The sequence below is a fragment of the Cetorhinus maximus genome, chromosome 27 (genome assembly GCF_964194155.1).
Source record: "Cetorhinus maximus chromosome 27, sCetMax3.hap1.1, whole genome shotgun sequence".
Taxonomy (NCBI): domain Eukaryota; kingdom Metazoa; phylum Chordata; class Chondrichthyes; order Lamniformes; family Cetorhinidae; genus Cetorhinus; species Cetorhinus maximus.
In genome coordinates, this window is record NC_135905.1 from 9,951,843 (window position 1) to 9,979,421 (window position 27,579).

A 27,579-nucleotide genomic window follows, 5' to 3' on the forward strand; every position below is an offset into this window, starting at 1 on the left:
GATTCCATCCTGTGTCAACTTTATCCCACCACTGGACCACAAACTCTTTCTCCTATTGTCTCCGCTCTACTCCTTACTTATTACCATGACATATCTATCTTGTAGAATCATAGAATAAAACAGCACAGAAGGAGATTATTTGGTTCATCATATCCATGCTAGCTGTCTGTAAGAGCTACTCAGTTACTCACCTGCCTTTTCACTATAGCCCTGCAAATCTTTTCTCTTTAGATAATTATCCAATTCCCTTTTGAAAGCCACAATTGGATCTGCCTCCACCACACTTTCAGGCAGTTCATTTGAGATCCTAACAACTCGCAATGTACAAAGCTTTTCCTCATGTTGCTTCTCATTCTTTTGCCAATCACGTTAAATCCATGTCCTCTGGTTTTCACACATCGACTAATGGGAACAGTTTCTCCCTGTCTACTCTTTATAGACCCTCAATGTCACTCGATACCTTCCTGGCAGGGAGTGGGAAACTGGGGACAGGGCAGAAAGTAACTGATCGCTATTCATACTGTAGAGTTTAACTGATAGCCTGTAGGTCAGTATCATCGGATGAGAATTCTGAAGTATTGCAAGGCAGATTTTCTAGCTGTGCTATCTGGGACCCCCAGTCTTTCTGGACTGGTTACATATTATGGGCAAGTCAACCTGCTTCACTGATAACCAGTGAAGAAACAACATGCAAACTATCTCACTCTATGGGCTTCTAACACAAAGTGTACTTTATATTCATCTTTTTTTCGTATGTGGTACAGGGAATAGAAAGTTTGCTTAAGGTAGTAACTCTTTAGTTAATTGGTAGTGCCAATTTCCCAAACCAAGCTGGAACATTGGGTTGAGGAGGGATAAGTATTAAACAATCCCAGAGTTACATTATCATTGCTCTTGTGCTGCCCCTTGTAACTAATTGTAGAATAGGATTAATAGATGCTTGGGAGCTGATCACCTGCATCTTTTGGTTGGAGAGTGGTATGTAACATGGGGTGGGGATAGAACATCTAATGCGTATTTATAATCCTAGATTTTGCAATCAACATTACTTTAGAATCTGCATTAATCTGGTTAAAATGTACAGGTTAAATCAGTATTAAGATATTTCAAAACAGATAATCTAGGGTATGGAGGGCACAGGAATGTAATAATCAGAGAGATGTAGAAACTTCCTGAACAATTACAGGATCAATATAGGCACACCTTTGTGCAAATTTGAGATATGACTCAGAGAGCAAGTGAGAGTGATTTTGACAGCTGAATCTGTAAAACGAGCTATCAAGAGAATTTGAAATCTTGGTAAAGGGGCCCAACAGTGGGTTAAAATATGGTCCTTTCAACTTTGGGACCTTGGTTTGAATACAGTTCATACTCACTATCCTGCTAACGAATAGCCCTCGGCACATGAGGTCAGGCAGATTTGATCCATTTGTAGGCCAGGGACATAAAATTGAACGATTCTACTTTGGTACTGATTGACGGTCCCACTCATAGAGCACATGAGGGCACCTAGTGTGGAAAATGAGGGAAAAACAGTGACACAGCAGGGAATGGTGCTTTGTGATTGCAGTGAGAGCTCCACTCTCTATTTGTCAGAGCTGCAACTGACCTAGGGGTCCATGAAGCTGGTATCTGATGTAAAAATAGATACCTATGATGAACCAACATATTCAAAGCAAACGATTCATTTAACGCGTTGACTTGATTCTTACAGTTTTGTAATATAGATGAAGAAGATCAAATTTAGAAACATGAAGCATCAATTAAGTTGTGAGGTGCTGGGAAAGTATAATTTAGTGAGGGAATGATGTATTGCATCTGAATTTCAGCATAGAGGTGCATGGCTGGAGAGGAAGAAGTTGTAGAATGGAATTAAACAGGAAGAAGTCAGGAAAACAGTATTGATTAAATAAGGAGACTAGAAGAATGTGACTGATGAAGAAGTCGTTGTAGAGACAAAGAATGCCAGATTGAGAAAGGAGGTGCAAGTGCCTAGTCAGATTTTTTAATGGCTTTGGTTGGTTAAAGCTTTTGAAAATTGTGTTTGCATCTTTAAAATTAGCTGTATAGTTTCCACTTTAAATACTGTTATGCAATAGTACTTGAGTTTATACTGAAATATATTTCCTGCATTGTATAACTTTATTACGTCTTTCATGAATAAATGGATTTCCAAAATGATCGAGATGTGCTTGCTAACAGTTTAGGAATGGAGCACGATGGGCAAGGAAATCGCTGTGCTGATGAGACGAGTATGGGCAGCATCATGGCACCTCTGGTACAGGCTGCATTCCATCGCTATCACTGGTCTCGCTGCAGCAAACAGGAGCTCAGTCGATACATACAGTAGGTTGTTGTATTTTGGTATCATAACTATCTGTGAAATTCCGTACTCTGGTTCCACATTTTATTCAAACACGTATACATTAGTGACATGAATCAAAATATTAAAAAGTTGCTGGATCACCATGACACCTAATGTAAAATAACTGTAAAATACAACATGTTGGTTACAGTTGAACATAAGTGTATCTTATTCTACAGGTACTTGAGGGATGCAGGGCAAGGTATGACCAGAGTTATATCACTGGTTCCTGTGTCACTCATTATTCAGGAATAAGCGAGTTGACATGTGTGCCCAGAGCTCCATTTTTTGGCTTCCGAGTACTAGTTAAATTTTTAGTGTAAGGGAACTGACAGCAGCATCATGTAAGAACATAAGAAATAGGATCAGAAGTAGTCCGTTTGGACCTTGGAACCTGCTTTGCTATGAAGTACGATCATGGCTGATCATCTACCCCAAGCATACCTCGCACTATCCGCATATCCCTTAATTCCCTTAGTGCCCAAAAACCTGTTGATCTCTGTCTTGAATATCCCCAATAACTGAGCATCCACAGCTCTCTGGGGTAGAGATTCACAGCCCTTCGAATGAAGAGATTTCTCCTCATCTCCTAAATGAATTATTCTAAGACTGTGAACCTATGTTCTAGATTCCCCAGCCAGGGAGAAATTTCTCAATATCGACCCTGTCAAGCCTCTTAAGAATTTTATATTTTTCAATTGGATCACCTCTCATTCATCTGCACTCCAGGGAATATAGGCCTAGTCTACTCAATCTCTTATAGGACAATCACCATAATCCAGGAACTAGAGTAGTGAACCTTCGCTGCACTCCCTCTAGGGCAAGTATGGCCTTCCTCAGATAATGGGTTGGATTTGATGTAGCCAGTCGTGGCAGGAACCATGATGGCTGGGCCCGCTTAATTGCCCACGTCAGTCTTCTAGTGGCAGCAAAACCTTTCCCGATTTAAGTTGGAGGGGAGAAGGGCCTGAAGTGGGATTCCTGACCATCGATGGCAGGATGTCATTCAGCCTCATTAATGAGCCAGTGACACTGTTGTCCCTGCAATTTAGTGGTGGCTCAGAGATTAAATGCAGGCTACATAACTTTCCCGCGCCCTCAGATGGTCACCCAGTGAACCCTGCCAGGTTTGTCAGTGGCATCTCTGGGGGCTCCCGTGTTGTCAGCCACTCTGTGCCGGATCATAGGACCTGGCATTGGGAAGTGGGGGCTGGCTGCTGAAAGCCATGCCCCCTTCTCCCATGACCCCTACCCATCATCCCCATCCTGCCTCCATTCACCTTTGGTCTTGGGGCCCACGATGATCCTGGGCCTCTGGTGGATTCACTGCTGCTGGCGCTGGTGACAGTAGGAACTGCTGGCCCTAGATTGGCCGACAGCTCTTGCTAACAGGACTTCCACTGTTGGGAATTTCAATCGCGGGGAATATCCGACAGTGATCACTTAAATGCCCGAAGGACACTTGATTCCATTGGGTTAACCCCAATAATCTTTGATTCCCTTGCCTAACAAGAATCTACCTACCTCTGCCTTAAAAATATTCAATGACCCCGCCTCCACCACCTTCTGAGGCAGAGAATTGCAAAGTCACATTATTTTCCACCTACCATGTTCTTACCTACTCAACCAATCTGTCTATATCCCTCTACAGCTCTTTGCATCCTCCTCACCATTTATTTTCCCACCTTTGTATGTTGATAATCTTGGATCCATTACACTTGGTCGCCTCTTCTAAGTCGTTAATATAGGTTGCAAATAGTTGAAGCCCAAGTGCTGATCCCTGTGGTGCCCCTCTAATTACAACCTGCCAACCTGAAAATGTGCAGTTTATTCTTAAAGTCTGCTTTCTGTCCATTAACCAATCCTTAAAACGAACTATATATTACTCCCAATCCCAGAGTCCTAATTTTGTGTAATTACCTCTTGTATGACACCTCATCGAATACTTTTTGAAAATCCAAATACACTACATCCCTTATCCATCTTGTTAGTTACTTCCTCAAAAAACTGAACAGATTTGTCAAACACTATTACCGTTTCACATATCTATGTTGACTCTGTTTAATCATATTATGATTTTCTAAGTACCCTGTTATCACATTCCCGCCTACTCCTGATGTTAGGCTAATTGGCCTGTGTTTGCCATTTTTCTCTCTTCCTCCTTTCTTAAGTAGCAGGGTAATGTTTGCTACCTTCCAATCTGTGGGAATTGTTCTAGAATCTAAGAATTCTGAAAACAGGTCATTGGGCTCAGGGTATTTGTTGCCATTTAGTCCCATGAATTTCTCCAATACTATTTTTTATACTGATTTCTTTTAAGTTCCTCATTCTCACTCGACCCTTGCTTCCCCCATTGTTTCTAAAATATTTTTGTGTCTTCTACCGTGAAGACAGATACAAAGTGTTTGTTTAATGTCTCTGCCATTTCCTTATTCCCCATTATAATTTCACCTGTCTCTGCCTCTAATGAATCCACATTCATTTTTACTAATCTGTTGCTATTTGCATAGCTATAGAAATGTTTACAATTTATTTTTATGTCTCTTTCATGTTCTCTTTTCTCTTTCCTTATCAATTTCTTGGTCGTCCTTCGCAGAATTCTAAAATCCACCTAATCCTCAGGCCTACTAATCTTTTGGCAACATTATAAGCCTCCCTTTGAACTAATGCTATCTTTAACTCCTCTTGTTAACCACCATTACGTCACTTTTTCTGTGTGTTTTTTGTGCTTTAATGAAATGTATGTTTGTTGCAAATTATATATTAATTCTTAAAATGTTAACCATTTCTTGTCTACTGTCATATCTTCTAATGTAATTTGCTAATCTACCTTAGCCAATTCACCCCTTGTTTCTACATAGTTTGTTTTGTTTAGATTTTGAGACCCTCGTTTTGGACTTAGCTAAATCACTTTCGAATTCAATGTAAAATTCTATTATGGTCACTCTTCCCTAGAAAGCTCTGCATAATACTAGATCCAAAATAGCCTGTCCTCTAGTTGGTTCCTTGACATGCTGATCCAGAAAATGATCTTGTATATATTCTATGAACTCGTTCCCTGCACTAGTACTGCAAATATGGTTTGTTCACGCTATGGAAGATAAAGTCCCCCATGATTACTCTATTACCCACACCTCTAATTTCCTAATTGGTACTCTGGCCTGCACTACAATTACTATTTGGGGCCTATAAACAACTCCCAGCAATGTTTTCTGCCCCTTGATGTTTCTTCATTATTTCTTGATTTTACTATGATTAGATTGTTTCGCTATCTCATCCCTTATTATCATTGATACCCCACTTACTCTTCCATTTTGTCTATACCTTCTAAAAAAAATCCTGGAATATTATTTGTCATTTATATAAACGACATAGATGACTATGTGGGGGGTAGGATTAGTAAGTTTGCGGATGACACAAAGATTGGCCAGGTGGTTAACAGTGAGGTTGAGTGTCTTGGGCTACAGGAAGATATAGACGGATGATCAAATGGGCAGATAAGTGGCAGATGGAATTTAATCCTGAAAAGTGTGAGGTGATACACTTTGGAAGGAGTAATATGACAAGGAAGTATTCAATGAATGGCACGACTCTAGGAAGTTCTGAGGCACAAAGGGACCTTGGTGTGTGTGTCCATAGATCTCTGAAGGCGGAGAGGCATGTTAGTGGGTGGTGAAAAAGGCATACGGGACACTTGCCTTTATTAATCGAGGCATAGATTACAAAAGTAGGGAGGTCATGTTGGAGTTGTATAGAACCTTGGTGAGGCCACAGCTGGAGTACTGTGTGCAGTTCTGGTCGCCACATTATAGGAAGGATGTGATTACCTGGAGTGGGTGCAGAGGAGATTCACCAGGATGTTGCCTGGGATGAAACATTTAAGTTATGAAGAGAGGTTGGATAGACTTGGGTTGTTTTCGTTGGAGCAGAGAAGACTTAGGGGCGATCTGATCGCCGTGTACAAGATTATGAGGAGCGTGGATAGGGGGCAGCTGTTCCCCTTAGTTGAAGGGTCAGTCATGAGTGGACATAAGTTCAAAGTGAGGGGCAGGAGGTTTAGGGGGGATGTGAGGAAAAACCTTTTAACCCAGAGGGTGGTGACAGTCTGGAATGTGCTGCCTGGGAGGGTGGTGGAGGTGGATTGCCTCACATCCTTTAAAAAGTACCTGGATGAGCATTTGGCACGTCATAACATTCAAGGCTATGGGCCAGGTGCTGGTAAATGGGGTTAGGTAGGTAGGTCAGGTGTTTCTCACGTGTCAGTGCAGACTCGATGGGCCGAAGGGCCTCTTCTGCACTGTGTGATTCTGTGATTTGCTTCCCAGCCTTGGTCATTTTGCAACCACATCTCCATAATGCCTATTAAGTCAAACCTATTAATATCCTTCTGCGCTATTAATTCATACTATTTGTTGTGAATGCTTTGTGCATTCAGAAATAGTTCCTTTAGCTTTGACTTTTTTCTAATTTTCCCTGACATCACCTTAGTCACTTCTGCCCGATTACCTTTGTTGTACTCACTGTTTCTTCATGACTCACTCTGCTTATTATTACCCAAAATTCTGTTCTGCTCTGGAGCCTTGGCATTTATCTGCGGCTTTTGAATTTACCCTTTCCTGAATCGTCCTACCCTGCCTTTTATTAGTTTAAAGCCCTACCTGCTGCCCTAGTTATTTGATGTGTCAGGACACTGGTCCCAGTCTGGTTTAAGCAGAGTCAGTGCCAATAAAACAGCTCCCTCTTTCCCTGGTACTTGTGCCAGTGGCTCATGAAATGAAATCCCTGCATCCCATACCACTCCTTCAGCCACACATTTGAGCTTCTAAGCTGTTTATCTCTATGTCACTTAGTGTGTGGCTCAGGTAACAATCCAGAGATCATTACTTTTGAGGTCCTGCTTTTTCATTTGGATCTTAACTCATCAAACCCTTCCAGAGTAGCATCATTCTTAATTCTACCTATTTTGTTGGGTCATGCATGGACCACAACAACTGGATACTTCCTCTCCCGCTTCATGTTCTTCTCCAGCCGCAAAGAGGTGTTTTTAACCCTGCAATCAAGCAGGCAGCACAGCCTTTGGAACTCCCAGTCATAGCTACAGAGAACAGTATCTATTCCCCCAACAATAATGCCCTCTATCACTACCACATTCTTTTTACTCGCCCTACTTGAATGACCTTCTGCAATTTGTTCATTTATCCTGCAGTCCTGGTTCTCAATTGCACAGGTAGCAAGTAGTTTGAACCTGTTGGCAAAAGTCAAGACCAAATCTTCTCCATTCCATATCCTGGATCCTGGTATCTGCCTGATGAGTAATCACACCCTTCTGTCCCTGGCCATTGACCGATTCTAATGTTCCACTAACCATAAAGGGTGCAACTGCTTCCTGGAACAGAGTGTGAAGGTCACTTTTTCTCTCCCTAATGCCCTGCAATAACTCCAGCTTAAAAAGTTCCTCAGGGTAGTATCCTAGGCCCAACTATCTTCAGCTGTATCATCAATGACCTTCCTCCCATCATAAGGTCAGAAGAGGGGATAGTCACTGATGATTGCACAATGTTCAGTACCATTTGCAACTCCTCAGATACTGAAGCAGAAAATATTCAGGCTTGGGCTGATAAGTGGCAAGTTGTATTCACACCACACAAGTGCCAGGGAATAACCGTCTCCAACAAGAGAGAATCTAACCATCTGCCCATGACATTCAATGGCATTTCCATCATTGAATCCCCCGCTATCAACATCCTAGGGGTTACAGTTGACCAGAATCTCAACTGGGTCAGCTATATAAATACAATGGCTACAAGAACAGATCAGAGGCTGGGAATTCTGCGGTGAGTAACTCACTTCCTGACTCCCCAAAGCCAGTCCACCATCTACAAGGCACAAGTTAGGAGTATGATGGAATACTCTCCACTTGCCTGGATGAGTGCAGCCCGAACAACTCTCAAGATGCTCGTCCCTATCCAGGACAAAGCAGCCCACTTGATTGGCACCCCATCGACCCCCTTCAACATTCACTCCCTCCATCACCAATGCCCAGTGGCAGCGGTGTGTACCAAGATGCATTGCAGAAACTCATCAAGGGTCCTTCAACAGCACCCTGCAAACCCACCACCTCTATCAGCTAGAAAGACAAGGGCAGCAGACACATGGGAACGCCACCACCTGCAAGTTACCCTCCAAGCCACACACCACCCTGACTTGGAAATATATCACAGTTCCTTCACTGTTGCTGGGTCAAAATCCTGGAACTCCCGAACAGCACTGTGGGTGTTAATACACCACATGGATTGTAGCAGTTCAAGAAGGCAGCTCACCACCACCTTCTCAAGGGCAGTTGGGATTGCCAATAAATGCTGGCCTAGCCAGCGACGTCCACATCCCATGAACTGCAGCTTCTCGAGCTGCAGACGCTTACCCAGATTGCAAAGCTCTCATCAAATTCCCACATGCTGCAGTTACGGCACACCTTCTATCCTGCTATTTCAATCTTTAGTTATTTACTTATTTAATTAGTCACTAATTTAGTGAAGATGCAAGATTAAACTTTACACACAAAAAATTGCCCAGGCATTTCAGTGGAATTTTTTAAACTTGGCTTCACACTGGTCTGCAGTTAATACAGTAAAGCCTCAGAAAGGTGAGTCTATCCCTTACTGAATTCGACTTCACCCAAATTGCACTGCATAAATTTGTATTAATACAAAAACTGAAACCACTTTGTACCAAAGCAGGTTTGTTAGTTCAACTGTACAGAGTAATTTTCCAATCTTGTGCTGGTGGATAGCTTACTGCAGTCCATTTTACATTCATCATTAACTCACGATTCCCAATGCATGCAGTCAACAGGTGAGGTTCCCCATTGAAAGCACACACTTGGAAAATTACTTGTCATAAGTGCACAGGTAGATCCCTCATATTTAGATAACATATAAGAGGTACACTTAACAGTATGATTTATACACCTGCTCTTGTTGTATAACTATGAAGCAAATCCAGCAAGATTATACTCACAAATAAAACCAAAGAAAATTACAGCACAAAATGAGGCCATGTGACCCGCCATCCCTGTATTAGCTCTTTGAAAGAGCAGTCATGCTTAGCCCACATGACTACTTTGCTCGTGTAGGTTCCTCGTCCTCAATTACCTTTCTAACGCCCTTTTAAAATTGTTAATGCAGTCAGCCTCCATTATCTTTTCAGATACAGTATTCTAGATCCTGACAGCTCTCCAATTGAAAATATTTTTCCTCCTCTCCCCTTTAGGTCTTTTGAAAACGTTTTAAATCTGTGTCCCACTTTCTAGAGGGTATCGTTTTAGTTTTTTTCTATCCACTCTATCAAAACCTCAATGGCGCCTTGCTAGACAAGAGCCAGCATCAGACATTTTGAGTTTTTGCCCTGCATCTGACTTACACTCTCCTATAGCAAGACTCCACTACAGAAGCATAACCTTGCTGATTTTGCCCTTGTATACATTACATATTATGCTGGAGGATCCCAAATAATATATACAACTCCCTGCTTCTGATAATAATCGTAATGCTCCCAACGGCTGTTAATGAGAAAATCTACTTTCAGTACCTTGGGTCTATTTTTACAACTATTTCCACTAGAATAGAGAAGGATGTGAGGAGATTTAATAGGAGTGTTCTTTATTATGAAGGCTTTTGAGAGGGTGAATAGTGGAAGTCTATTTCCTGTGACAGCGTCACCAGTTTAAGAATTTCATTAAAGAGTTAAACAAGGAGGCTGGTGGAAATTTCTTTGTGTAAAAGTTTGTATGAGCTTGGAGTGTTTTGCCACGGGGAATGGTTGAGGCAGAGAACATGCCTAAGCAGATAAGAATTTAAAACAAGAATTATGAGGGCATTTGGATTAGTTTTGGATTGCTCTAGCAAAAAATTAGCATAGACATAATAGCTTGAATTGCCTCACTGTTTTGCCGTATGTCCTATGGTTAACTGTAGTGCTCTAAATAAGATAGTGGAGTTACATAGGCAGGTGGCTTGCCTTTAGTGGTTGGAGCCAGTAAACCAAAACAGATAAATCATGATCCTCCTAGATAGATCAGGAATCCTGTAAAGTGCAATATTAGTGTAAGTGGAGCACCAGAGATTTTCTCTTCCTCTTCTCACCAACACCAACAATTTTGCAGCTGAGATTAAAAGATCTCATACAGAACATTGGGACAGTCAGTCAAGGGCAGGTGTTGAATCTACTACACCCTGCCATTCCAATATGCTGTGTCACTCTTCCACAACAAATAGATCATTTCCTTTGACATGAAACAAAATTAATTATTTAAAACAAAATAAAATCTGATGTGACTTAAAACTTTTTATGCCTAATTTCTTTCTCATGATTTCTGTCAGTTCCTATGACTGCCTGCTGGATGACCCATTTGAACACAAGTGGCCAAAATTGCCAGAGCTTCCAGGAATTGACTATTCCATGGATGAGCAGTGTCGTTTTGATTTTGGAGTCGGTTATAAAATGTGTACAGCTGTAAGTATTGTTTCATTTCATGGCCTTATTGCATATCTCCATGCATTTTTACTTATAATAACATTTGAAACTTGTTATAAAATACAATAGACCGACTTTTGTCAGTCTCTTTCCTTGAGGAAGTTGCTGCCAAGTTCAGATTTTGTTTCGTACGTAGTCGATGCTGATACATGTACATCTGGTTTATAAGACCGAGAATACTGTGTCCCATTTTGGGCCCCTCACAGGGTGGGTGATATAGACGCCCTTAGAAAAAGATTTGGAGGAAGGCCACTAAATTGATGCCTATCTTAAAAAGCCTGAGTTATCACAATTCCATTAGAAAATTGGTCTTTCTACCCTTTTAAAAAACATAGACTTCAGGGAGATTTGATTAATTTGATTTGTCATTTTGGGCAGACAATTTGAATTAGTTAGTTAGAATTGGCGACATGCATATAATTTATGTAAGTAAGGAACTAGGATAGATGTCAAGGGGTTCCTTTTCTGGCAGAGGTTCATTGTCCTCAGGAACAATTGTTATTTTGTACAGTGGGTGCAGATTCACTGCAAGTTTTCAAAAGGGAGCTGGATGAGTTCCTGACTGAGGCTGATATCATTGTGTACAAAAGGAAAGTGGGATGTTGGGTGATTTGCCTCTTGGTCACTACGGTTTCCTGGGATGCGTTTAGATTGCCTTTAGTAGATCAGAAAAGCATCTCCCAAATTTTCAGCAACCCCTCCCCCCAGATTAGTCTAGTGTGTTCTGAATGTTTTCAATTTTCCTCTCCCAGGAGGTAGAACCATTGTGGTTTATGATACTTAGTTGCAACATATTTGAGACTGATTTGATGGACCTGTTGGTCTTCACCTGCCATTGTTTTCATATGTTTGTATGTGTAATGGATTCTCACAATCCAGGATAACTGCCTATCACAGGACCTCACTGTCTGTCTAAAACCATGTTTGTCCCTATTGCAGTTCCGAACCTTTGATCCCTGCAAGCAGTTGTGGTGTAGCCATCCTGACAACCCTTACTTCTGCAAAACTAAAAAGGGCCCACCACTAGATGGGACAGAGTGTGCACCTGGAAAGGTAAAATACCAATCTACATATTAAAAATAAATGGCGAGGGTAAAAATTTGTTCCAAGCAGCATCTTGATGAGTAATTGTGTCCCACTCTTAATCAGTCTAGCTTTATGTCAACCTTCCAGTAAATAAAGCCTTTATTGATCATGGACCAATGCTTGTAGGACAAAATAATTCCTTTAGGGTGAGGAACATCAGATCAGAATCATTTTAAAAACAGAAAATGTTGAAAATAAGCAAAAGTTTTGACTGCATCTGAAATAAGAAATCATCATGGATGAGTCCGATAACGAAACTTGCTTGCCCTCCTCTTTCACTTCTGATAAAGAGAGCCTGAAGTTATTGAGCCTGGGACATTCTTGGAAGATAATCCTGGTGTAAGGACAAGGGCAGATTGAGCCAGATCCAGGTAACCCTTGGTCTCTGCATCAAAGATAATTTCAAGTGAATTTCTTCAGCAAATGGGAGTCAACAGAGGTTTTATCCAACCCCTTGGAAGCCTAATATCACAAAAGGAGCTGGGTACGGGTGGGATGGTGTTGTCCACTGGAATTCCTGCCACTTCTTCCTCCCCGCCCTCAAACGTACTGGTTGCCAGCAGTTCAGTACAGTGGAGAAGCATAAGTGTGGCCCATGGGAGTGGCCATGGCCAGCATCATGTACCAGAACATTCAAGAAGAGAAAATTCTGTGCAGCATTTTTGCCATTATTTCTTTTCATCAGTGTCAATAGTTTATGGGCAGGATTTTGCCCTTGGCCGGGGCTGTCTGGAAGCCAACGGCCGCCCACGATCGGCTCCACACCACGATTTTACACGGGCAGGTCAATTAAGGCCCGCCCAGCATGGAGTGCGAGCCTCAGCGCTCAGCACTGCCTGTGTGGGCAGGGGGAGGAGGGCGAGCGGGCCTAGCGTGGATGAGGTTTCTTAAAAAATGCAAAGGCCGCTTGGCCTTTTCGCCTGCTTGTTAGGTTGGACGGGCAGCATAAATTTGAATTTAATTAGCTTTTTAATGGCCATAATAGGCCTTTTAATTGTTGGTGGGCGCGCAGCCGACTCCGGCGTCGAACGAAATATCGCGAGACTGCACAATGATGTTGGGACGCTCACCCGACGTCATCGCACGTCATTTTATACCTGGGCGTGTTGGGGGCGTGCCCGCATGCCGAGCATAATAATCTGCCCTATACTTAGGTTTTTGAGAGCATTTATTTCAAAGCTCACGTCTGATTCTGTCTATGTTAATTTGTTGGTTGATCACTTATGTAAGCATTAGTATTATTGCATTGTTTTTTTGCTTTGCATTTGAGACTTGTGGGCTATAGCAAAGCTGGTAGTGGGCTGATTGAGTCCATGGGAAATTTACAATAGGCTTGATAAACAATCTAATATAGCAACATGCTGTTTATGACTCATCTTCATTAAAACATTTTCTTGCAATCTTGTCCGATTTGGTTTGTTGCTCAAAACATTAACTGTTAGCAATTGATATAAAACAGCTAGTGAGAATTAATAATGTAATAGGTTGTACACATTTGTGCAATCTGTAGACAAATTGTTCAAGTGCTCTTGCAGAATTTATAATAAATAAGGAAAGACGAGATCAAAGATTTAAATTTTCTGAATCCCTGAAGTTTTTATTTATTATCGAAGGCTGTTTTGTGTAGATCTAAAGAGCGATTTTTACTAGTTTTCTCTTCTGTTGTAGAGGTCAGTATGATGGGAGTCTAGGACTTGAAGGACAGCTCATCCAAATTGTGGCTTGAACTGTTCTCCATCTATTGAAATTAATGGTTGGGAAATTGTTGAGGTTGCAAATAGGCAATGTTGTCCTCTACTCCCAAATTTCCAAAACACACCCCTGTCACATGAAACCCTGCAGCAGGAATGTAAATCTGCAATGTTACCCAACAGCGCCTAGCAGCAAGTCCTGAAGATGGTTTAATTACTTCTACTTTCCAGTGGTGTTTCAAGGGTCACTGCATTTGGAAAACTTCAGATCAGTCATACAGTCAGGATGGAAGCTGGAGTTCCTGGACAAAGCTTGGATCATGCTCAAGGACCTGTGGTGGTGGAGTGCGCTTCCGTAGCCGACAGTGCGATAATCCCCCGTAAGTTCGTATTAGCTGGCGCACGATTGCATCCTCAGAACATTGCTCTTGCACAGTTACTGGCTTAATGTGTTCAGAGGAACATGCAGCTGGTAGTCTCAATTTATATTACTGACTCCACTTGCTGTCTGCTCAGGAAAACCTGAGCTCTGCGCATGTCTATTTGTAGGTAACATCTTAATATTATCAAAGAGCTAACAGGTCAAACTACAGTCAGTGCAGTGCAGAATAATGCAAGATTTCTACCCCCTTGGCTAAGTTCCATTCTTATTTCAAGAATGTGAAACGAAAGCTGTTTCATAATGATCCAAAGGCCTGAGTTTTCCACTTCTACACTCACCAGCCTGTGACTTCCCCCTTCCGTTTTAATGAACAGGAAAGTCTTGAGTGAACACAGCACATCCAAATTTTCAATGAATTTTATATCTGGCCTACTCTTTAAAAAAATAATTAAGTAAAGCAGGAAAGCATCAAGTGTTTATTACGTCAACTGTAATACATGGCTATGTTTGATACCATATTAAGCAATAGACATGACCATTTATGCCATTCTGCACCTTCACGCTCAGTTTATCTACAATGAATTATTTATTTTTGCAATGGAAGATGCCTTATTAATAAAGGCTTGCAATTACAGTGGATAATTGCAACTTTCAGAATTGTTTCAATTCTTTCATTCGCAATGATTTAGTAAGTCTATTTTGCACAACAAGATGGCACAAACAGCACTAAGGTGCCCAATCTACTTTCACTGAAGCTGGTTAAGGAAGGAATGGTGGCTTGGGGCACCTCCCTGCTCCTCTTTAAATATAGGATCTTAACATCCATTTGCACCACAGAGGCAGATCCTTGGTTTTATTCCTTGAATGAAGGAATACACCTTTCACATTGCAGCACTTCAGAAACATGCCAGGTTAGATTGTGTACCCAAGTCCTGAAGCAGCGATTGAGCTCTCACCCTATTGATTCAAAGGAAAGAAAGGTATTAACTGAGGCAATTTGATTAGAAGTGAATGCTGGCAAGCAACAGTCCTGTGCCCGAATAATAGTAGGATCTATCAGAAAATAATAAAACTGAAGAACATTTTTACACTATGCTTACATATATTACAATGTTAAAGATTGCAACAACGATATATACAAATGTGGCATCAGGTAAAATTCTGTTTTAATTTACAAAAGTATGTTTTATATTCTTGCCCAGCATGTATCAGGAACTCATTTTTATTGTTTAATTGAACGGGCAAGAAAATAAAATGGAACCAAACCCATAGTGACCAGTCATTTGCTCTCTTCCCCATCCAAGCACAGCCAACTTCCATGCCAACTATCCCCCCAGTAGACTACCATTGAAGAACACGCAGCCTTACTAACACATTTAATGCATAAAATTCTGTATATGAACATAATTTAAAATGCATGCAACTTGCATTTTGTCTCCATAGTTACCCCTTGTCACATTAAATGGTCTGGTAACTAAGTTTACAGCACCAATTATCACTCAAGTTGGGTTGTCACTCTCTTCTTCGATTCTGATCCAGCAGTATAGTACAGTGCACCAGAAAGCCTTTTCTAAATTACCAAGACTGCAAGCATACACCTCTATATAAATAAACCGTAGCCTGAGTTACGAATGTATATCCTGTCGCTGGTTGCCTTTAATTTCTCTGCAGCCCTGCCTACGGTGGCCGAGACTGTCCTGGCCCTAGTTCCGAGTACAAAGTCTGCAATTCTGAAGATTGCTCAGGGCACTATGAAGATTTTCGGGCTCAGCAGTGTCAACAAAGAAACTCCTATTATCTTTACCAGAATATCAAGCATACTTGGCTCCCTTATGAGCATCAAGGTGGTAAGTTTTCCTTTGAGACTGTATATGTTATCTGTTTTCTTATTTGACAAGCATGGCCAGAGAAATATTAACACATAAGACACTAAAGTTATTGTATGCTGCTTGTTACTAGTTCAGTAATGATTCTGCATATGAGGGGGGTGATTTCCGACTTGGTCCCGCTGGTGGGGAGTTTTGCCCATCAAAACCATATATGGCAAATTCAGAGGGACGTTGCACGCTGTTTTCCTACTGTGATTTTAAATGGAACACAGCACACATCCAAATTTCCTGCATGTGAAACCAGAAGACAAAATTGAAAAAATGCTTCTGTAATGTGCAGTGTACATTAAGTAACTTGGGAAAAGCTGCATTTCAATGAATTACATGTTATAATGTGGTGTTGATGCGATAAAAGGTTCTGAGACTATTCTGTGAGAGATATGTGCTCTCAATAACACTGCCCTGGTCGCTAAGCTAAAAATTATTTCTGCTTACGATCGCCAACAATCCAGACAAGCTGAACGTTATATCCCATCATCCTCCCAACCTGCCTGCCCTGTCCCACTGCACCAGGTGCCATTTCCCAGTCATGAGTTTAAGCAGCCAGCCCTTCCTTGGGGCTCTTCAAGTGACATTGCTTAACCAGTTGCAAGCAGGTGTATCAATGAACCTGTGTTTTTACTGACCAACAATTTATTGCCCCAGGTCTCAAGTTAGACATTTCATTTCCTCCATTGCATCCTTCGATCCTAAGAAAGCTCAGGGGTTTGGCATGTGCAAGAATATGTTGGACGTATTTAGCTCTGTGATGGATATTTTCCTCGCATTAGTGTACAGTACCCTCAGGCTGCCAGTTGCGCAACCTTCGATACAGCACCATGGCTGGCATAGTTTAAAATAATTTTCTTCAAAAATTAAACAAAAGGGAAGTATACCATATAAAATAAAAAATGCACAGGAATGATTTAAGGCTAAAACCATACCTTAAATGTTCAGATATTTCTAATCCTTTTATGCTTTGTTTTCATGATTTCTATTATTACACATTACTCGGTATAAACTTCCATTTTGTTTTTCTATCCCAATCAACAAATTACAGAGGCTCAAAAATGTGAGCTAATTTGTCAGTCCAAGGAAACGGGGGACGTGGTGTTCATGAATCAGGTTGTACACGATGGTACACGCTGCAGCTATAAAGATCCCTTCAGTGTATGTGCTCGAGGAGAATGTGTGGTAGGTGCTCATCACCCGTGAAGTCTCTGATCTCAGTCTTCCTCTTCTGGCCTGTTGTGCATCCTCAATTCAATCTGTCCTAAACTCTGGAATTCCCTCCCTAAACCTCTTCATCTTTCTCCTACTTTAAGATGCTTTCTAAACTGTATCTCCCTAACCAAGCTTTGGTCACCTGTCTTAATGCCTCAGTGTGACTCAGATAATGATTTGACGAAACGCCTTGGAATATTTTCCATGTTAAAGACGGTACATAAATGCAAGTTCCTGTTGTTAAAATTCATTTAGAAAGACTAAGATTGGACCTTCTGTCAATTTTTTAAAATTATGATTATTTAAACCCTTGGTTGTACAGCTTTTAATTCTGACCATTTTGCCAACTGATGAAAATTCTGACAGTATTGAATTATCTCCTTTTGAAGCTCGTGGGCTGTGATAAGGAAGTTGGTTCTTTTAAGCAAGAAGATAAATGTGGTGTCTGTGGTGGTGACAATGCGCATTGTCGAACTGTTAAGGGAACCATTGCCAAGACTCCCAAACGAACAGGTGAGTTAAAGGTGCATCTGTCAAGCCTTGCTCTGCATGCTGGTTTAACGTTACCTATTCGAATATGTGTCACACTCAAAAAGAAACATACCTCCACTTATTTAAATGGGTTTACTGTCTGACTCTTAATGTTTCCTCATTGTTTACAGCACTGCACAAACATACAGTATTGAATTCAGGTATATCAGGACATTGAGAGCAGCAGGTCCATTGTTTGCAGATTTTATATAGCCAAGGCTTCTATATGACTTATGCTTTACGACCAAGCTGATGGGTATTCTTCCCTTCTATTGCACAATAAACTTGGAAAATCTGTCCAAGAACCTTGGATTAGGCTGACCCTTTGCTATAACTTTGTGTTCATTTATCTAAGTACTTTCCTGAGCTCTACTTGTGTTACTTATGGATTAAAGGACATGAGTTGCCTCAGTTGTATTAAGGTGTAAACTGTTTTCCCTTGTGTTTCTTCACAAACAGCCTCAAGTACTTTAGATTAAGTCAGAGCTGACAAACTCAAATAGTCAGTTGAGATCACCAAGCAAAGCTGGTTTCTGAGCTGTAGTGTGAAATAGAGAAATGGCAACTGCTATGTTCAATATGTATTCAATAGTACAATATGTACGCAATGTCAAATTTGTTGCCTTGACCCAAAAAACATATCATAATGCAAACATCTCTAATTCACATTACAAGAATTTTGGATTTAATGTAGTAATCAGCACAAAGTGCTTCATGGAGGAGAAATGGATAGTGAACAGTTGATAGATGAATTATAGGAGCTAACCAGAGGCGTGACCAAAGAAGTAGGTCTTGAGGAGGCTTTAGAAGGTGAGGAGAGAAATATTAAGGTGGAGGGATTTAGGGAGAATCTCAGTCTGTATTGAAAATTTTCATTGACTGAGCATTCACAAACTTCTGGGAGAGAGAGTTCCAGATTTTCATTACCACGTATGTGTGGGGTGGGGTGGGGGTGGCGGAGGGTGTGTGTGTGTGGTGGGGCGTGGGGAGTGTGTGTGTGGTGGGGGTGTGTGTGTGTGATTTTACTCCTCAAAGGCGTGGGGTGGGTCGGGGGGTGTGTGTGTGTGTGTATGCGAATGCGATTTTACTCCTCAATAGCCGAGCTCTAATTATAAGATTATGCTCTCACTTTGATTTCTTTGTATTTACTCTTGTATTTTTTTTGATTAGTTCATCCCCCATCTCTAAATTCAAGGCAATACAAACCGTGTTTACGCAAACTGGCCTCATAGTTTAACCTTTTAAACCCTGGCGAATCTTTGCAGTGCTTCTTCCAAGGTCACTATCTCATTCCTGAGGTTCGTTACTCAAATCGGAATGCAGTACTCGAAATCTGCCAGACCTAGGCTCTGTGCAGCTGAAGCATAACTTTCTCACTTTTGTATCCCAGCCTTTTTGAGGTAAAGGCCAACATGCCATTAGCTTTTTTCATTATTTTTTGTACCTATGCATTAGCTTATTGTGATTCGTGTATAAGGACATCTAAGTTCTTTTGGTTCTCCAGAGCTCTTAGTCTCTCACTATTTCAAAGATATTCTGATTTGGCTTTCTTGAAACCAAAGTGGATGACTTTAAATTTCTCCATATTGACCACCAACTCTGTAGTTTTGACAAGTCAGTCTGTGTGTGTCCCTTGTGTAGCCTCCTGCTCCCACACGTACACAACTTACTGTGCCTTCATAGCGTCTTCTGCAAACTTGTATATGCAACTCTCTATTCCCTTACCTAAGCTATAGTCTCAAGATGACTCCATGGGGCGCTCCTTATGGAGCATCTCTATCCTTGGATCCTAGGTCATTTTGCCATCCTTTGCTCTTCCTCCAAGATCCATCCATCCACTATTTAAACTCTCCTAGCTCAATAGTAGGCATATTTCAGCCCTAACAAGTTAACTGCTAGTTTAAACTGCCCACTGCCATCCCCCAAGCATGCCTGCTCTTTGTTTCGCCCAATTTTGCCCCGTCTCAGCTCATCTGCTACTGAAACACTCCTCAATACCTTTGTGAACTCTAGACTTGACCCTTCCATCACATTTCTGGCTGCCCTCCCATCTTCCACCCTCCCTAACCATGAGGTCATCCAAAAGTCTGTTGCCCATGTCCCAGCTCACGGCGAATCCCATTCATCCACCATCCCTGTGCCTGCTGATCTGCAGTAGCTCCCAGTTAAATAACACCTTGATTTTAAAATTCTCTTCCTTTGTTTTCAGATCCATCCCTGACTTCGCACCCTCCTATCTCATGAATCTGCTCCAGCTCAATTCTGACCTGTTGAACATCTTCAATTTTAATCGTTGGCAGCCATGCCTTCAGCTGCCAAGGCTCTATGCTCTGAAATTCCCTCCCTACACCTATCCGCCTCTTGTCCCCTCTTTCCTGCTTCATGGCACTCCTGGTGTCACATTTTGTTTGATAATGCTTCTGCATTGTTAACTCATGGTTCTGGAAGCATTTTCTTCTTTTTCTTGAGTTCTCTGCCTGAAGGCAGGTCCAACCCACAGTGCCACAGTCTCCTTCACAGGTAGGGCAAGGAAGCAAGTCTCGAACCCACCTCAGGCCAAACAGGGATCGAGCCCCGTGCTGTTGGCACTAATCTAATCCACAATGGCCGTCCAGCCAACTAAGTCAACCAGCCCTCCCAAGGAGTCTGAGTTGCTGTGGCAAAATTCACTTTTACATGCATGTTGTAGCCTAGAGCTATGGATAGTGATGGTAGAGGCTTCAATTTATTTCCATCACGTGGCTGACAGGAATCTCTCCCGCCACTGCCTGCCACTGGCGTGTGTGCTGGAAGGATTTTCAGGTTGATACTCAACCTGTTTGGCCGCATTATGAATGCACCTTCCATGGCCACCAAGTCCTGGAGTGGGACTTGAACCCAGAGGCTTAGCTAAGAGGCAGGGATGGTACCCACTGTGCCATAAGACCTCCTATTCTGGAAGCATATATGCTGAATAATTATAGGGACAACACAATCATAGTTGGCATTCATGGTGTCTCCAGTACTACAAGGAAACTCATAGGTTTGAAGGGTTTTGGACATTTCAAAATATTCGGTGAGATATACAGCCTGCAGGAGCAGCTGGCTAGAACATACAAATTAGGAGCAGGATTAGGCCCCTGTGCCTCTCAAGCCTGTTCCATCATTCAATAAGATCGTGGCTGATCTAATTGTAACCTCATCTCCATATTCCTGCCTACCCCCGATAACCTATCACCCCCCCTTGTTCATCCAGAATCTAGCTACCTCTGCCTTAAAAATGTTCAAAGACTCTGCTTCCACCACCTTTTGAGGAAGAGAGTTCCAAAGACTCATGACCCTCTGAGAGAAAAAAACTTCTCCTCGCCTCTGTCTTAAATGGGCAACCCCTTATTTTTAAACAGTGACCCCTAGTTCTAGATTCTCCCTCAAGAGGAAACATCATTTCCACATCCACCCTGTCAAGACCCCTCAGGATCTTATAGGTTTCGATCAAGTCACCTCTTACACTTCTAAACTCCAGCGGATACAAGCCTAGCCTGTCCAACCTTTCCTCAAAAGACAACCTGCCCATTCCAGGTATTAGTCTAGTAAACTTTCTCTGAACTGTTTCCAATGCATTTACATCCTTCCTTAAGTAAGGAGACCAACACTGTACACAGTACTCCAGATGTGGCCTCACCAATGCCCGGTATAACTGAAGCATAACCTCCCTACTTTTGTATTCAATTCCCCTCGCAATAAATGATAACATTCTACTACCTTTCCTAATTATTTGCTGTACCTGCACGCTAACCTTTTGTGATTCATGCACTAGGACACCCAGATCCCCCTGAATCTCAGAACTCTGCAATCTCTCACCATTTAGTAATATATTTATTTTTTACTCTTACTGCAAAGATGGACAGTTTCACATTTTAGTCACTGAATTATAATTCACAATTTTAAACTGTGCTGGCTGGTTGAACAATTGCTATTCTAAGTCCTGCTGTAACCCAGGGGAATCTTCTTTCACTGCCAGATGAGCAGAGCAACGGCCTAGAAATATTCTTGCAATTAACACTAAAGAGCTGTTTAGAGGAGAAACTAGCAGTGAAAATTGTGAACTTGGTTGCAGGATGTCAAATTACATTTCCCGGCATAACCCATTGTAGCATACTGGTACTGTTCCTGAGGCACCATTCTTAGTTTCTTCCCCAACAGGGGTTGGAATAATTATGCCTGAAGTGTAAATCCGAATAGTTGTGTTTCTTCCCTTCTCAGCACAAACAAAACCATTCTATATGTTCTGCATTCGTCAGTTTTAAGGTAAATGAAAGCTTCTGCCATTTGGAGTTGAGCACCATTCTCTTGGGGCAGAATTTTGCCTTTGGTGGGCAGGCTCAGCGGGGGCGATTGGGAAGCCGAACACCACCCGCGATTGGCACCGCCCAGTTAAGGCCCGCCCAGCATGAAACACAAGCGGCAGCACTCAGCACTGCCGGGGAGGGCGAGTGGGCCCAGTGTGAACTTCGCGCATGTGCACGAATGAGCACTTCATAATCTCCTTGAGGCACAAAGCTGCCTCAAGGAGATGAAGAGATATAAAAAGAAAATAAAAGTGTAATAAAACATGTCCCCTCCATGTGACTCTGTCACAAGAGCAGGGACATATTATTAATTCAATTGTAAAACTTCTATTTTATTTTTATTTGCTTTTGGAAATCTCATCCCGCCTGTGGATGAGGTTTCCAAAAAAATGCAAAGGCCATTTAGCCTTTTTGCCTGTCCACCAACCGTTAGGATGGACGGGCAGCGAAAAGTTTAGCATAATTGATTATTTGATGGCCTTTTAATTGTCGGCAGGCACGATGCCGACTCCAGCGCGCGCATGCGCCAACCGAACCATTGCGCTACTGTGCGTTTACGTTGACACGCTCATCCGATGCCAACGCGCGTCACTTCACCCGCCGAGTGAAAATTTCTGCCCTTGGTTCTTTTACATTTCTGAAATCAAAGGTTACCAAGGTGAATGGTCCTAGATTTCCTGAGCAGTTCATAGTCACAGTGATTGGCAAAGCTAAACTGTTTTCTACACCACTTGATATGTGCTCAGAGGTACTGGGTCAGACTGAAAGCTTGGCCTGAATCTTTGCTCACCAGGCGTGCGTGATTGGCGGGCACGGGAGTGGATGGAAAATGGGCCCCCGAGCGCGATTTCACACTGGCTGGCCAATTAGCCTGAAACACGCACTGAGAAAGGCTCAGCACTGTCGGTGGGGGCGGGAAGAGAGCAGGCACCAACATCACCGTGGGTGCTGGTGAGCGCTTCCAGTGAACTCCCTGAAAGCAGACAGCTGCCTCAGGGAGCTACAGACCTCCACAGAATAAAGGAAACAACAAAAATGCTGCAAAATATGTCTATGCAGCATAATCAAGCATCTAAAAGCATACCGGATGATTGGTTTTTTATGAGGTATGTTTTTTAATTTTATTTCCCCACGGAGATTTCATCCCGCCCTGGATCAAAGTTTGAGAAAAAATGTAAAGGCCGATTGGCCTGTCCGCCAACCATATAAGTGGACGGGGCACGAAAAATCGCTTTCAATTTCCTCCTTAATGGGCTTAATTGCCTGCCTAATTGTCGGCGGGTGAGCTTCCAATAGCCACGAATGCCCACCAAGTGAGTGCGCGATGACGTCAGGATGCTCACCTGACATCATCTCGCGCAATTTCGTGGCTGTACGGGTTGGGTGTGCGCCTGACCGCGGGACATAAAATCCTGGCCCTTGTCTCAATGGAGTTTGGTCAGCCTGGACCATAGCCTCACATGATAAATCACAGACCATGTCAAGCTGTGAAAATTCAAGCAATAGCCACACACTTCTCATTATGTACTCCTCTCTTGGGAATGAACTTACACAGTTTAAGAAAACATTGCAACACCATGTGGTCAGAATCTTTCAACCAACGAGACAAACAGAATACCCCATTTATTGCAAAACCTTATAGAATAAACACATTCTTCCGAGAGGAAAAGCAAGAATCCTTTCTAAAATTTGTCAACTCCGAGGTACAAGGGTTATGCAAGATATGAATGATTTATTGACACATGATGAATTTTGCCTGCTCAGAGAGTTCTTTTGCAAATACTGCCTGTCATTAAAATCTTGTTGTGAGAAATCGTTCCCCCTTGTTCAGCACAACAGAAATTCATCAAAACTGGCTAGTGCAGGAGAAAAATAGGCATCCACTACAACTCAATTTACCCAGACATTTGAAAAAACTTAATAGCTTAGAAAAATGCGGCGATGATCTGGAAATTGATTTTGGTACTGATAATTTCAGATATCAGTAAGGTTAAAAAGCCTGTTGGAAAAGGGTCATTCAATGCTATTGGTAGTGAATGCACGTCAGTATGTGCACCCTGTTCCCCCATCTCCTGCCCATTAGAGTTAATGGAATGGTTACACTGCTGCGCATTCCCAGCTCTCTAAGGCGGGACTTCGTCCCGAGTGAGGGGCAGAAGTCCCACCTGCAGCAACTTAATGCTTATACGAGTATGAAATGGCTGCCGGGCACCCGGAATCCCCGTCGACTCTTCAGATGGCAAGAAACGAGACAACACCATCTGAAAAATTCAGGCCAAAGTGTCATGCCCAGTAAAGGCATGTCATATTACGAACTTACAGTCAACACTTTTAAAAATTGGACATAAGCAAGCTGTTAAGATGGCTGCTGCAATTTATGTGTCTTTTCGCATTTGGACTACAGAAGGAATCAAAGCTCCAGTGAATACCAAATTGAAATTGTATCATGATGGCCTTCCCCCATCCAAACTAGACTGAGTGGGCCTCAGAAGTGTTAACCCAGCAGTCATGTGATCGAAACTGGGTTCAGTGATAGCACCTTTATTAACCCAGGAGCCAGTAGATCCATCAGAACCATCAGTCGTCAGCCAATCTGAGAACCAGACTCTGAAACAAGCTGCAAGTCATCAAGTAGCCAAAGTATTTAACCTGTTCCAGTTTCAAAGTTCACCTGAGAACCAACTCCTAGATATTCAACTACAAGATACCCCACATCCTGCTGTGAACCCTTCGCTTTCTAAGGCCCTCACTTCAACTTTAAATGATCAAATCCATTTGAGAAACCATAGGCCTGCCATGTGGGAGAGTGAAATTGTAAATCTGTGACTGAATTAGCTATATTCTATAAAAGTGCGCTATCTTTATTTGTATTCAATTTTTGCATGTGTGCATGACGTGAGACCAAATGTGCAATGTTGACTTCAATTTAGGGTAAGTGCATGAGAATAAATAACCTTCTTTATTTTAAACTCACAAAAGCTTGCTGCTGACTGATTTAATTTGAATAAGCACTCCAAGAATAAGAAAAATTACACCCTTTTCCATACAAAACGTACTGATTATAGGAAGTAAGAGAGCAGATACATTCTGTCCCTAACACTAAGCCAGAAACTTTCCCGGGGATGAAATCAATGCGTTGAAGGTTGGAATATCTTGGACAAACTCCTGACTGTCTCTTAATAGTATGGTAACAATCAAAAAGAAGAATCTTCAGAAATTAGATTCCTTAGTCTCCTTCAATCCACTTTTAAGGGAACCATTGAACTGCTTTCAATATGATGAGGAAGAATTAAAATGTTTAATGGTTTCTTCATTTTATCATGTACCAGTTCTCAGCTTTCCAAAGTAAAATGTTAACCTTGGTTATGTATTTCCTTGTATGTCCAACCATCTGACAGTTGACCTAGTCTCTCTCAGTAGTAGTGCCTGTTCCTGTCTCTACAAACTTAACCCCACCACGGAACCTATCTCTAGCACTTAGCCATTTTTTTGACCAGTCTGCATAATATTTTTTTGTTAGTGGCAAAATGTAACCAATTATGTGTGGATTTGCGTGAATGTTAGATTAGGATTGTCCAGACTAATTTATTTACAATCATTGTAGCCGCACAGAGGATCCATCCATCAGGGCTGGATTGGAGCCCAGGTTGCAGAAATGAGAGGGCAGTGTGCTAACACAATTGACCATCTCAAAACACATGCTCAAAAGGAACAAATCTTACCCTATATCTATACGGTAACATCAATAAAAATGTTACACCGTGACATTCACCAAGATACTCATATCTTGTTATTTTTGCAGAACTTGTTAATTTACGTGAACTTTACATTGCAGATAAACTACAATTATAGTAAGCAAACCAAGGACTTAAAAATATTCTGTAAGTTTTACAGTTTTCAAATCAAAAAGGAAGCATTGCTCAAGTTTGAATTGATTAATAATTCTAATGTCTCATATATTTCAGGGATGTTCAAAATGTTTGAATTACCAGCTGGAGCAAGACATCTTCAGGTTGAAGAAACTGAACCGTCCACAAATCTAATTTGTAAGTTTATTTCAGGGATCTAATGACATATCAGCATTTAGCCCTGTAAATAGTTCCATAATTTTTGCTATATTAAAAATAGATTGAGAATTAAACTTCAGAGAAAATAAGTTGCTGGGGAAACTCTTAATTTATTTAGGAAAACATTGCATGAATTCATGACATTTTCATGAATTGTATGCTTTATATTGAAAACTTAAAACTGTGATAACTAAAACATTTCATGTAACTTTTGGGGTAAGTTAGGTCAGACATCTATCTAATGGTCACATTTTCTTAACAGCTGTGAAGAATCAAGCAACTGGTAATTTCATTCTCAATGCCAAAGATGAAAGTTCAAAACCAAAAATGTTTATAGAAATGGGTCTGGAGTGGGAGTATTCCATAGAAAATGACAAGGAAATCCTTAAAACCAATGGCCCACTGCACAACAACATAGTTGTTTTTGTAAGTAATGCAATTATTAAATGTTCTTTTTTAAAGACATTTTTTTTCTTTTTTCTTCTCCCCTTAGAAGGTGCCATCGTCCTCCGAGGTATAATTCCTCCAATATCTCACCCAAATATCTGGACGCTAATGCTAATCTAGAGATTGAGAATGGGCAGGCTGATCAACAACTGGGGACATCACACTAGAGCATGACCTAACTTGACAACCACAGAAAAGCTGGAAAGGGGGAGATACTGGATAGTGGTCATCAGCAAAAGTCCAACTAGTTCTCTCCTCCATCACTAGCATAAGAGCCTGAGGACATCAACCCCACCTCTACAGCCACTTCAAAGCAGATCAATGACCTGTGATCCTCCTAGTTTATATGGTTCAGTCTTGACAGTTAATGCAGACCTCCAATAGGTCTGATGCAAAAACAACCATCTCAATGGTAAATCCACATTATTAGCAAGCAAGGTAGAAATCCTTGGAGAATATAATTCAGAATGTAATGCACTGGAATATTCACCAACCTTTACAACAAGTAGTGCATTATCTCCCTAAACCCATGTCGGTATCAGTGAAAGTTTTAAAATACTTGTGTTGGAAGCATTGTTAAGTTTTGATTCATTCATAGAGTTATACAGCACAGGAGGAGGTCGTTTGGCCCATTGTGCCTATACTGACTCTGAAAACCATCCAATTAATCCAGCTGCCTTGCTCTTTCCTCATAGTCCATAGCAAGGTAATCCTCTTCAATTCAGCCTAATACGCTGTGTGGAAGTATTATGCTACTCTCTGTAAATCACTTTTACTTTGGCAATGTGAAAGGCGATCTAAAAGTTGAATTTTGTTCTTATAGTGTCCGTGGAGTTACTCATTTGTTGGACTGTTTAAACTGTTCTAAGGGAGGAGGGAGCTATGATTCAAAGCTCATAAATGTGTGATAGCACATCTTAATTTTAGTCCAGCATTTGAGACTGCTTCCAAAGATATAATCGCATTAGGGATTTCAATATTTAAGGCCAGGCTTATGCTTGAGGCACAGTTTGTAAATCTGAAAATGATACTACTTCTTGGAAATAATTAGAAAACAT

General features: G+C 41.5%; 1 protein-coding gene across 2 annotated transcripts in view; it reads left to right on the forward strand.

Moving 5' to 3' along the window:
- adamts14 (ADAM metallopeptidase with thrombospondin type 1 motif, 14) overlaps positions 1-27,579 on the forward strand; it is a 188,368-nt gene that overhangs the window by 147,435 nt on the left and 13,354 nt on the right. For both annotated transcript variants that reach the window (XM_078530690.1, XM_078530691.1), the window contains exons 8-16: positions 2,203-2,346; positions 10,744-10,876; positions 11,837-11,950; positions 13,906-14,054; positions 15,728-15,903; positions 16,985-17,118; positions 17,538-17,661; positions 25,973-26,053; positions 26,337-26,500. In XM_078530690.1, the coding sequence (XP_078386816.1) occupies positions 2,203-2,346; positions 10,744-10,876; positions 11,837-11,950; positions 13,906-14,054; positions 15,728-15,903; positions 16,985-17,118; positions 17,538-17,661; positions 25,973-26,053; positions 26,337-26,500 (1,219 nt within the window). The remainder of the gene's footprint in view (positions 1-2,202; positions 2,347-10,743; positions 10,877-11,836; positions 11,951-13,905; positions 14,055-15,727; positions 15,904-16,984; positions 17,119-17,537; positions 17,662-25,972; positions 26,054-26,336; positions 26,501-27,579) is intronic.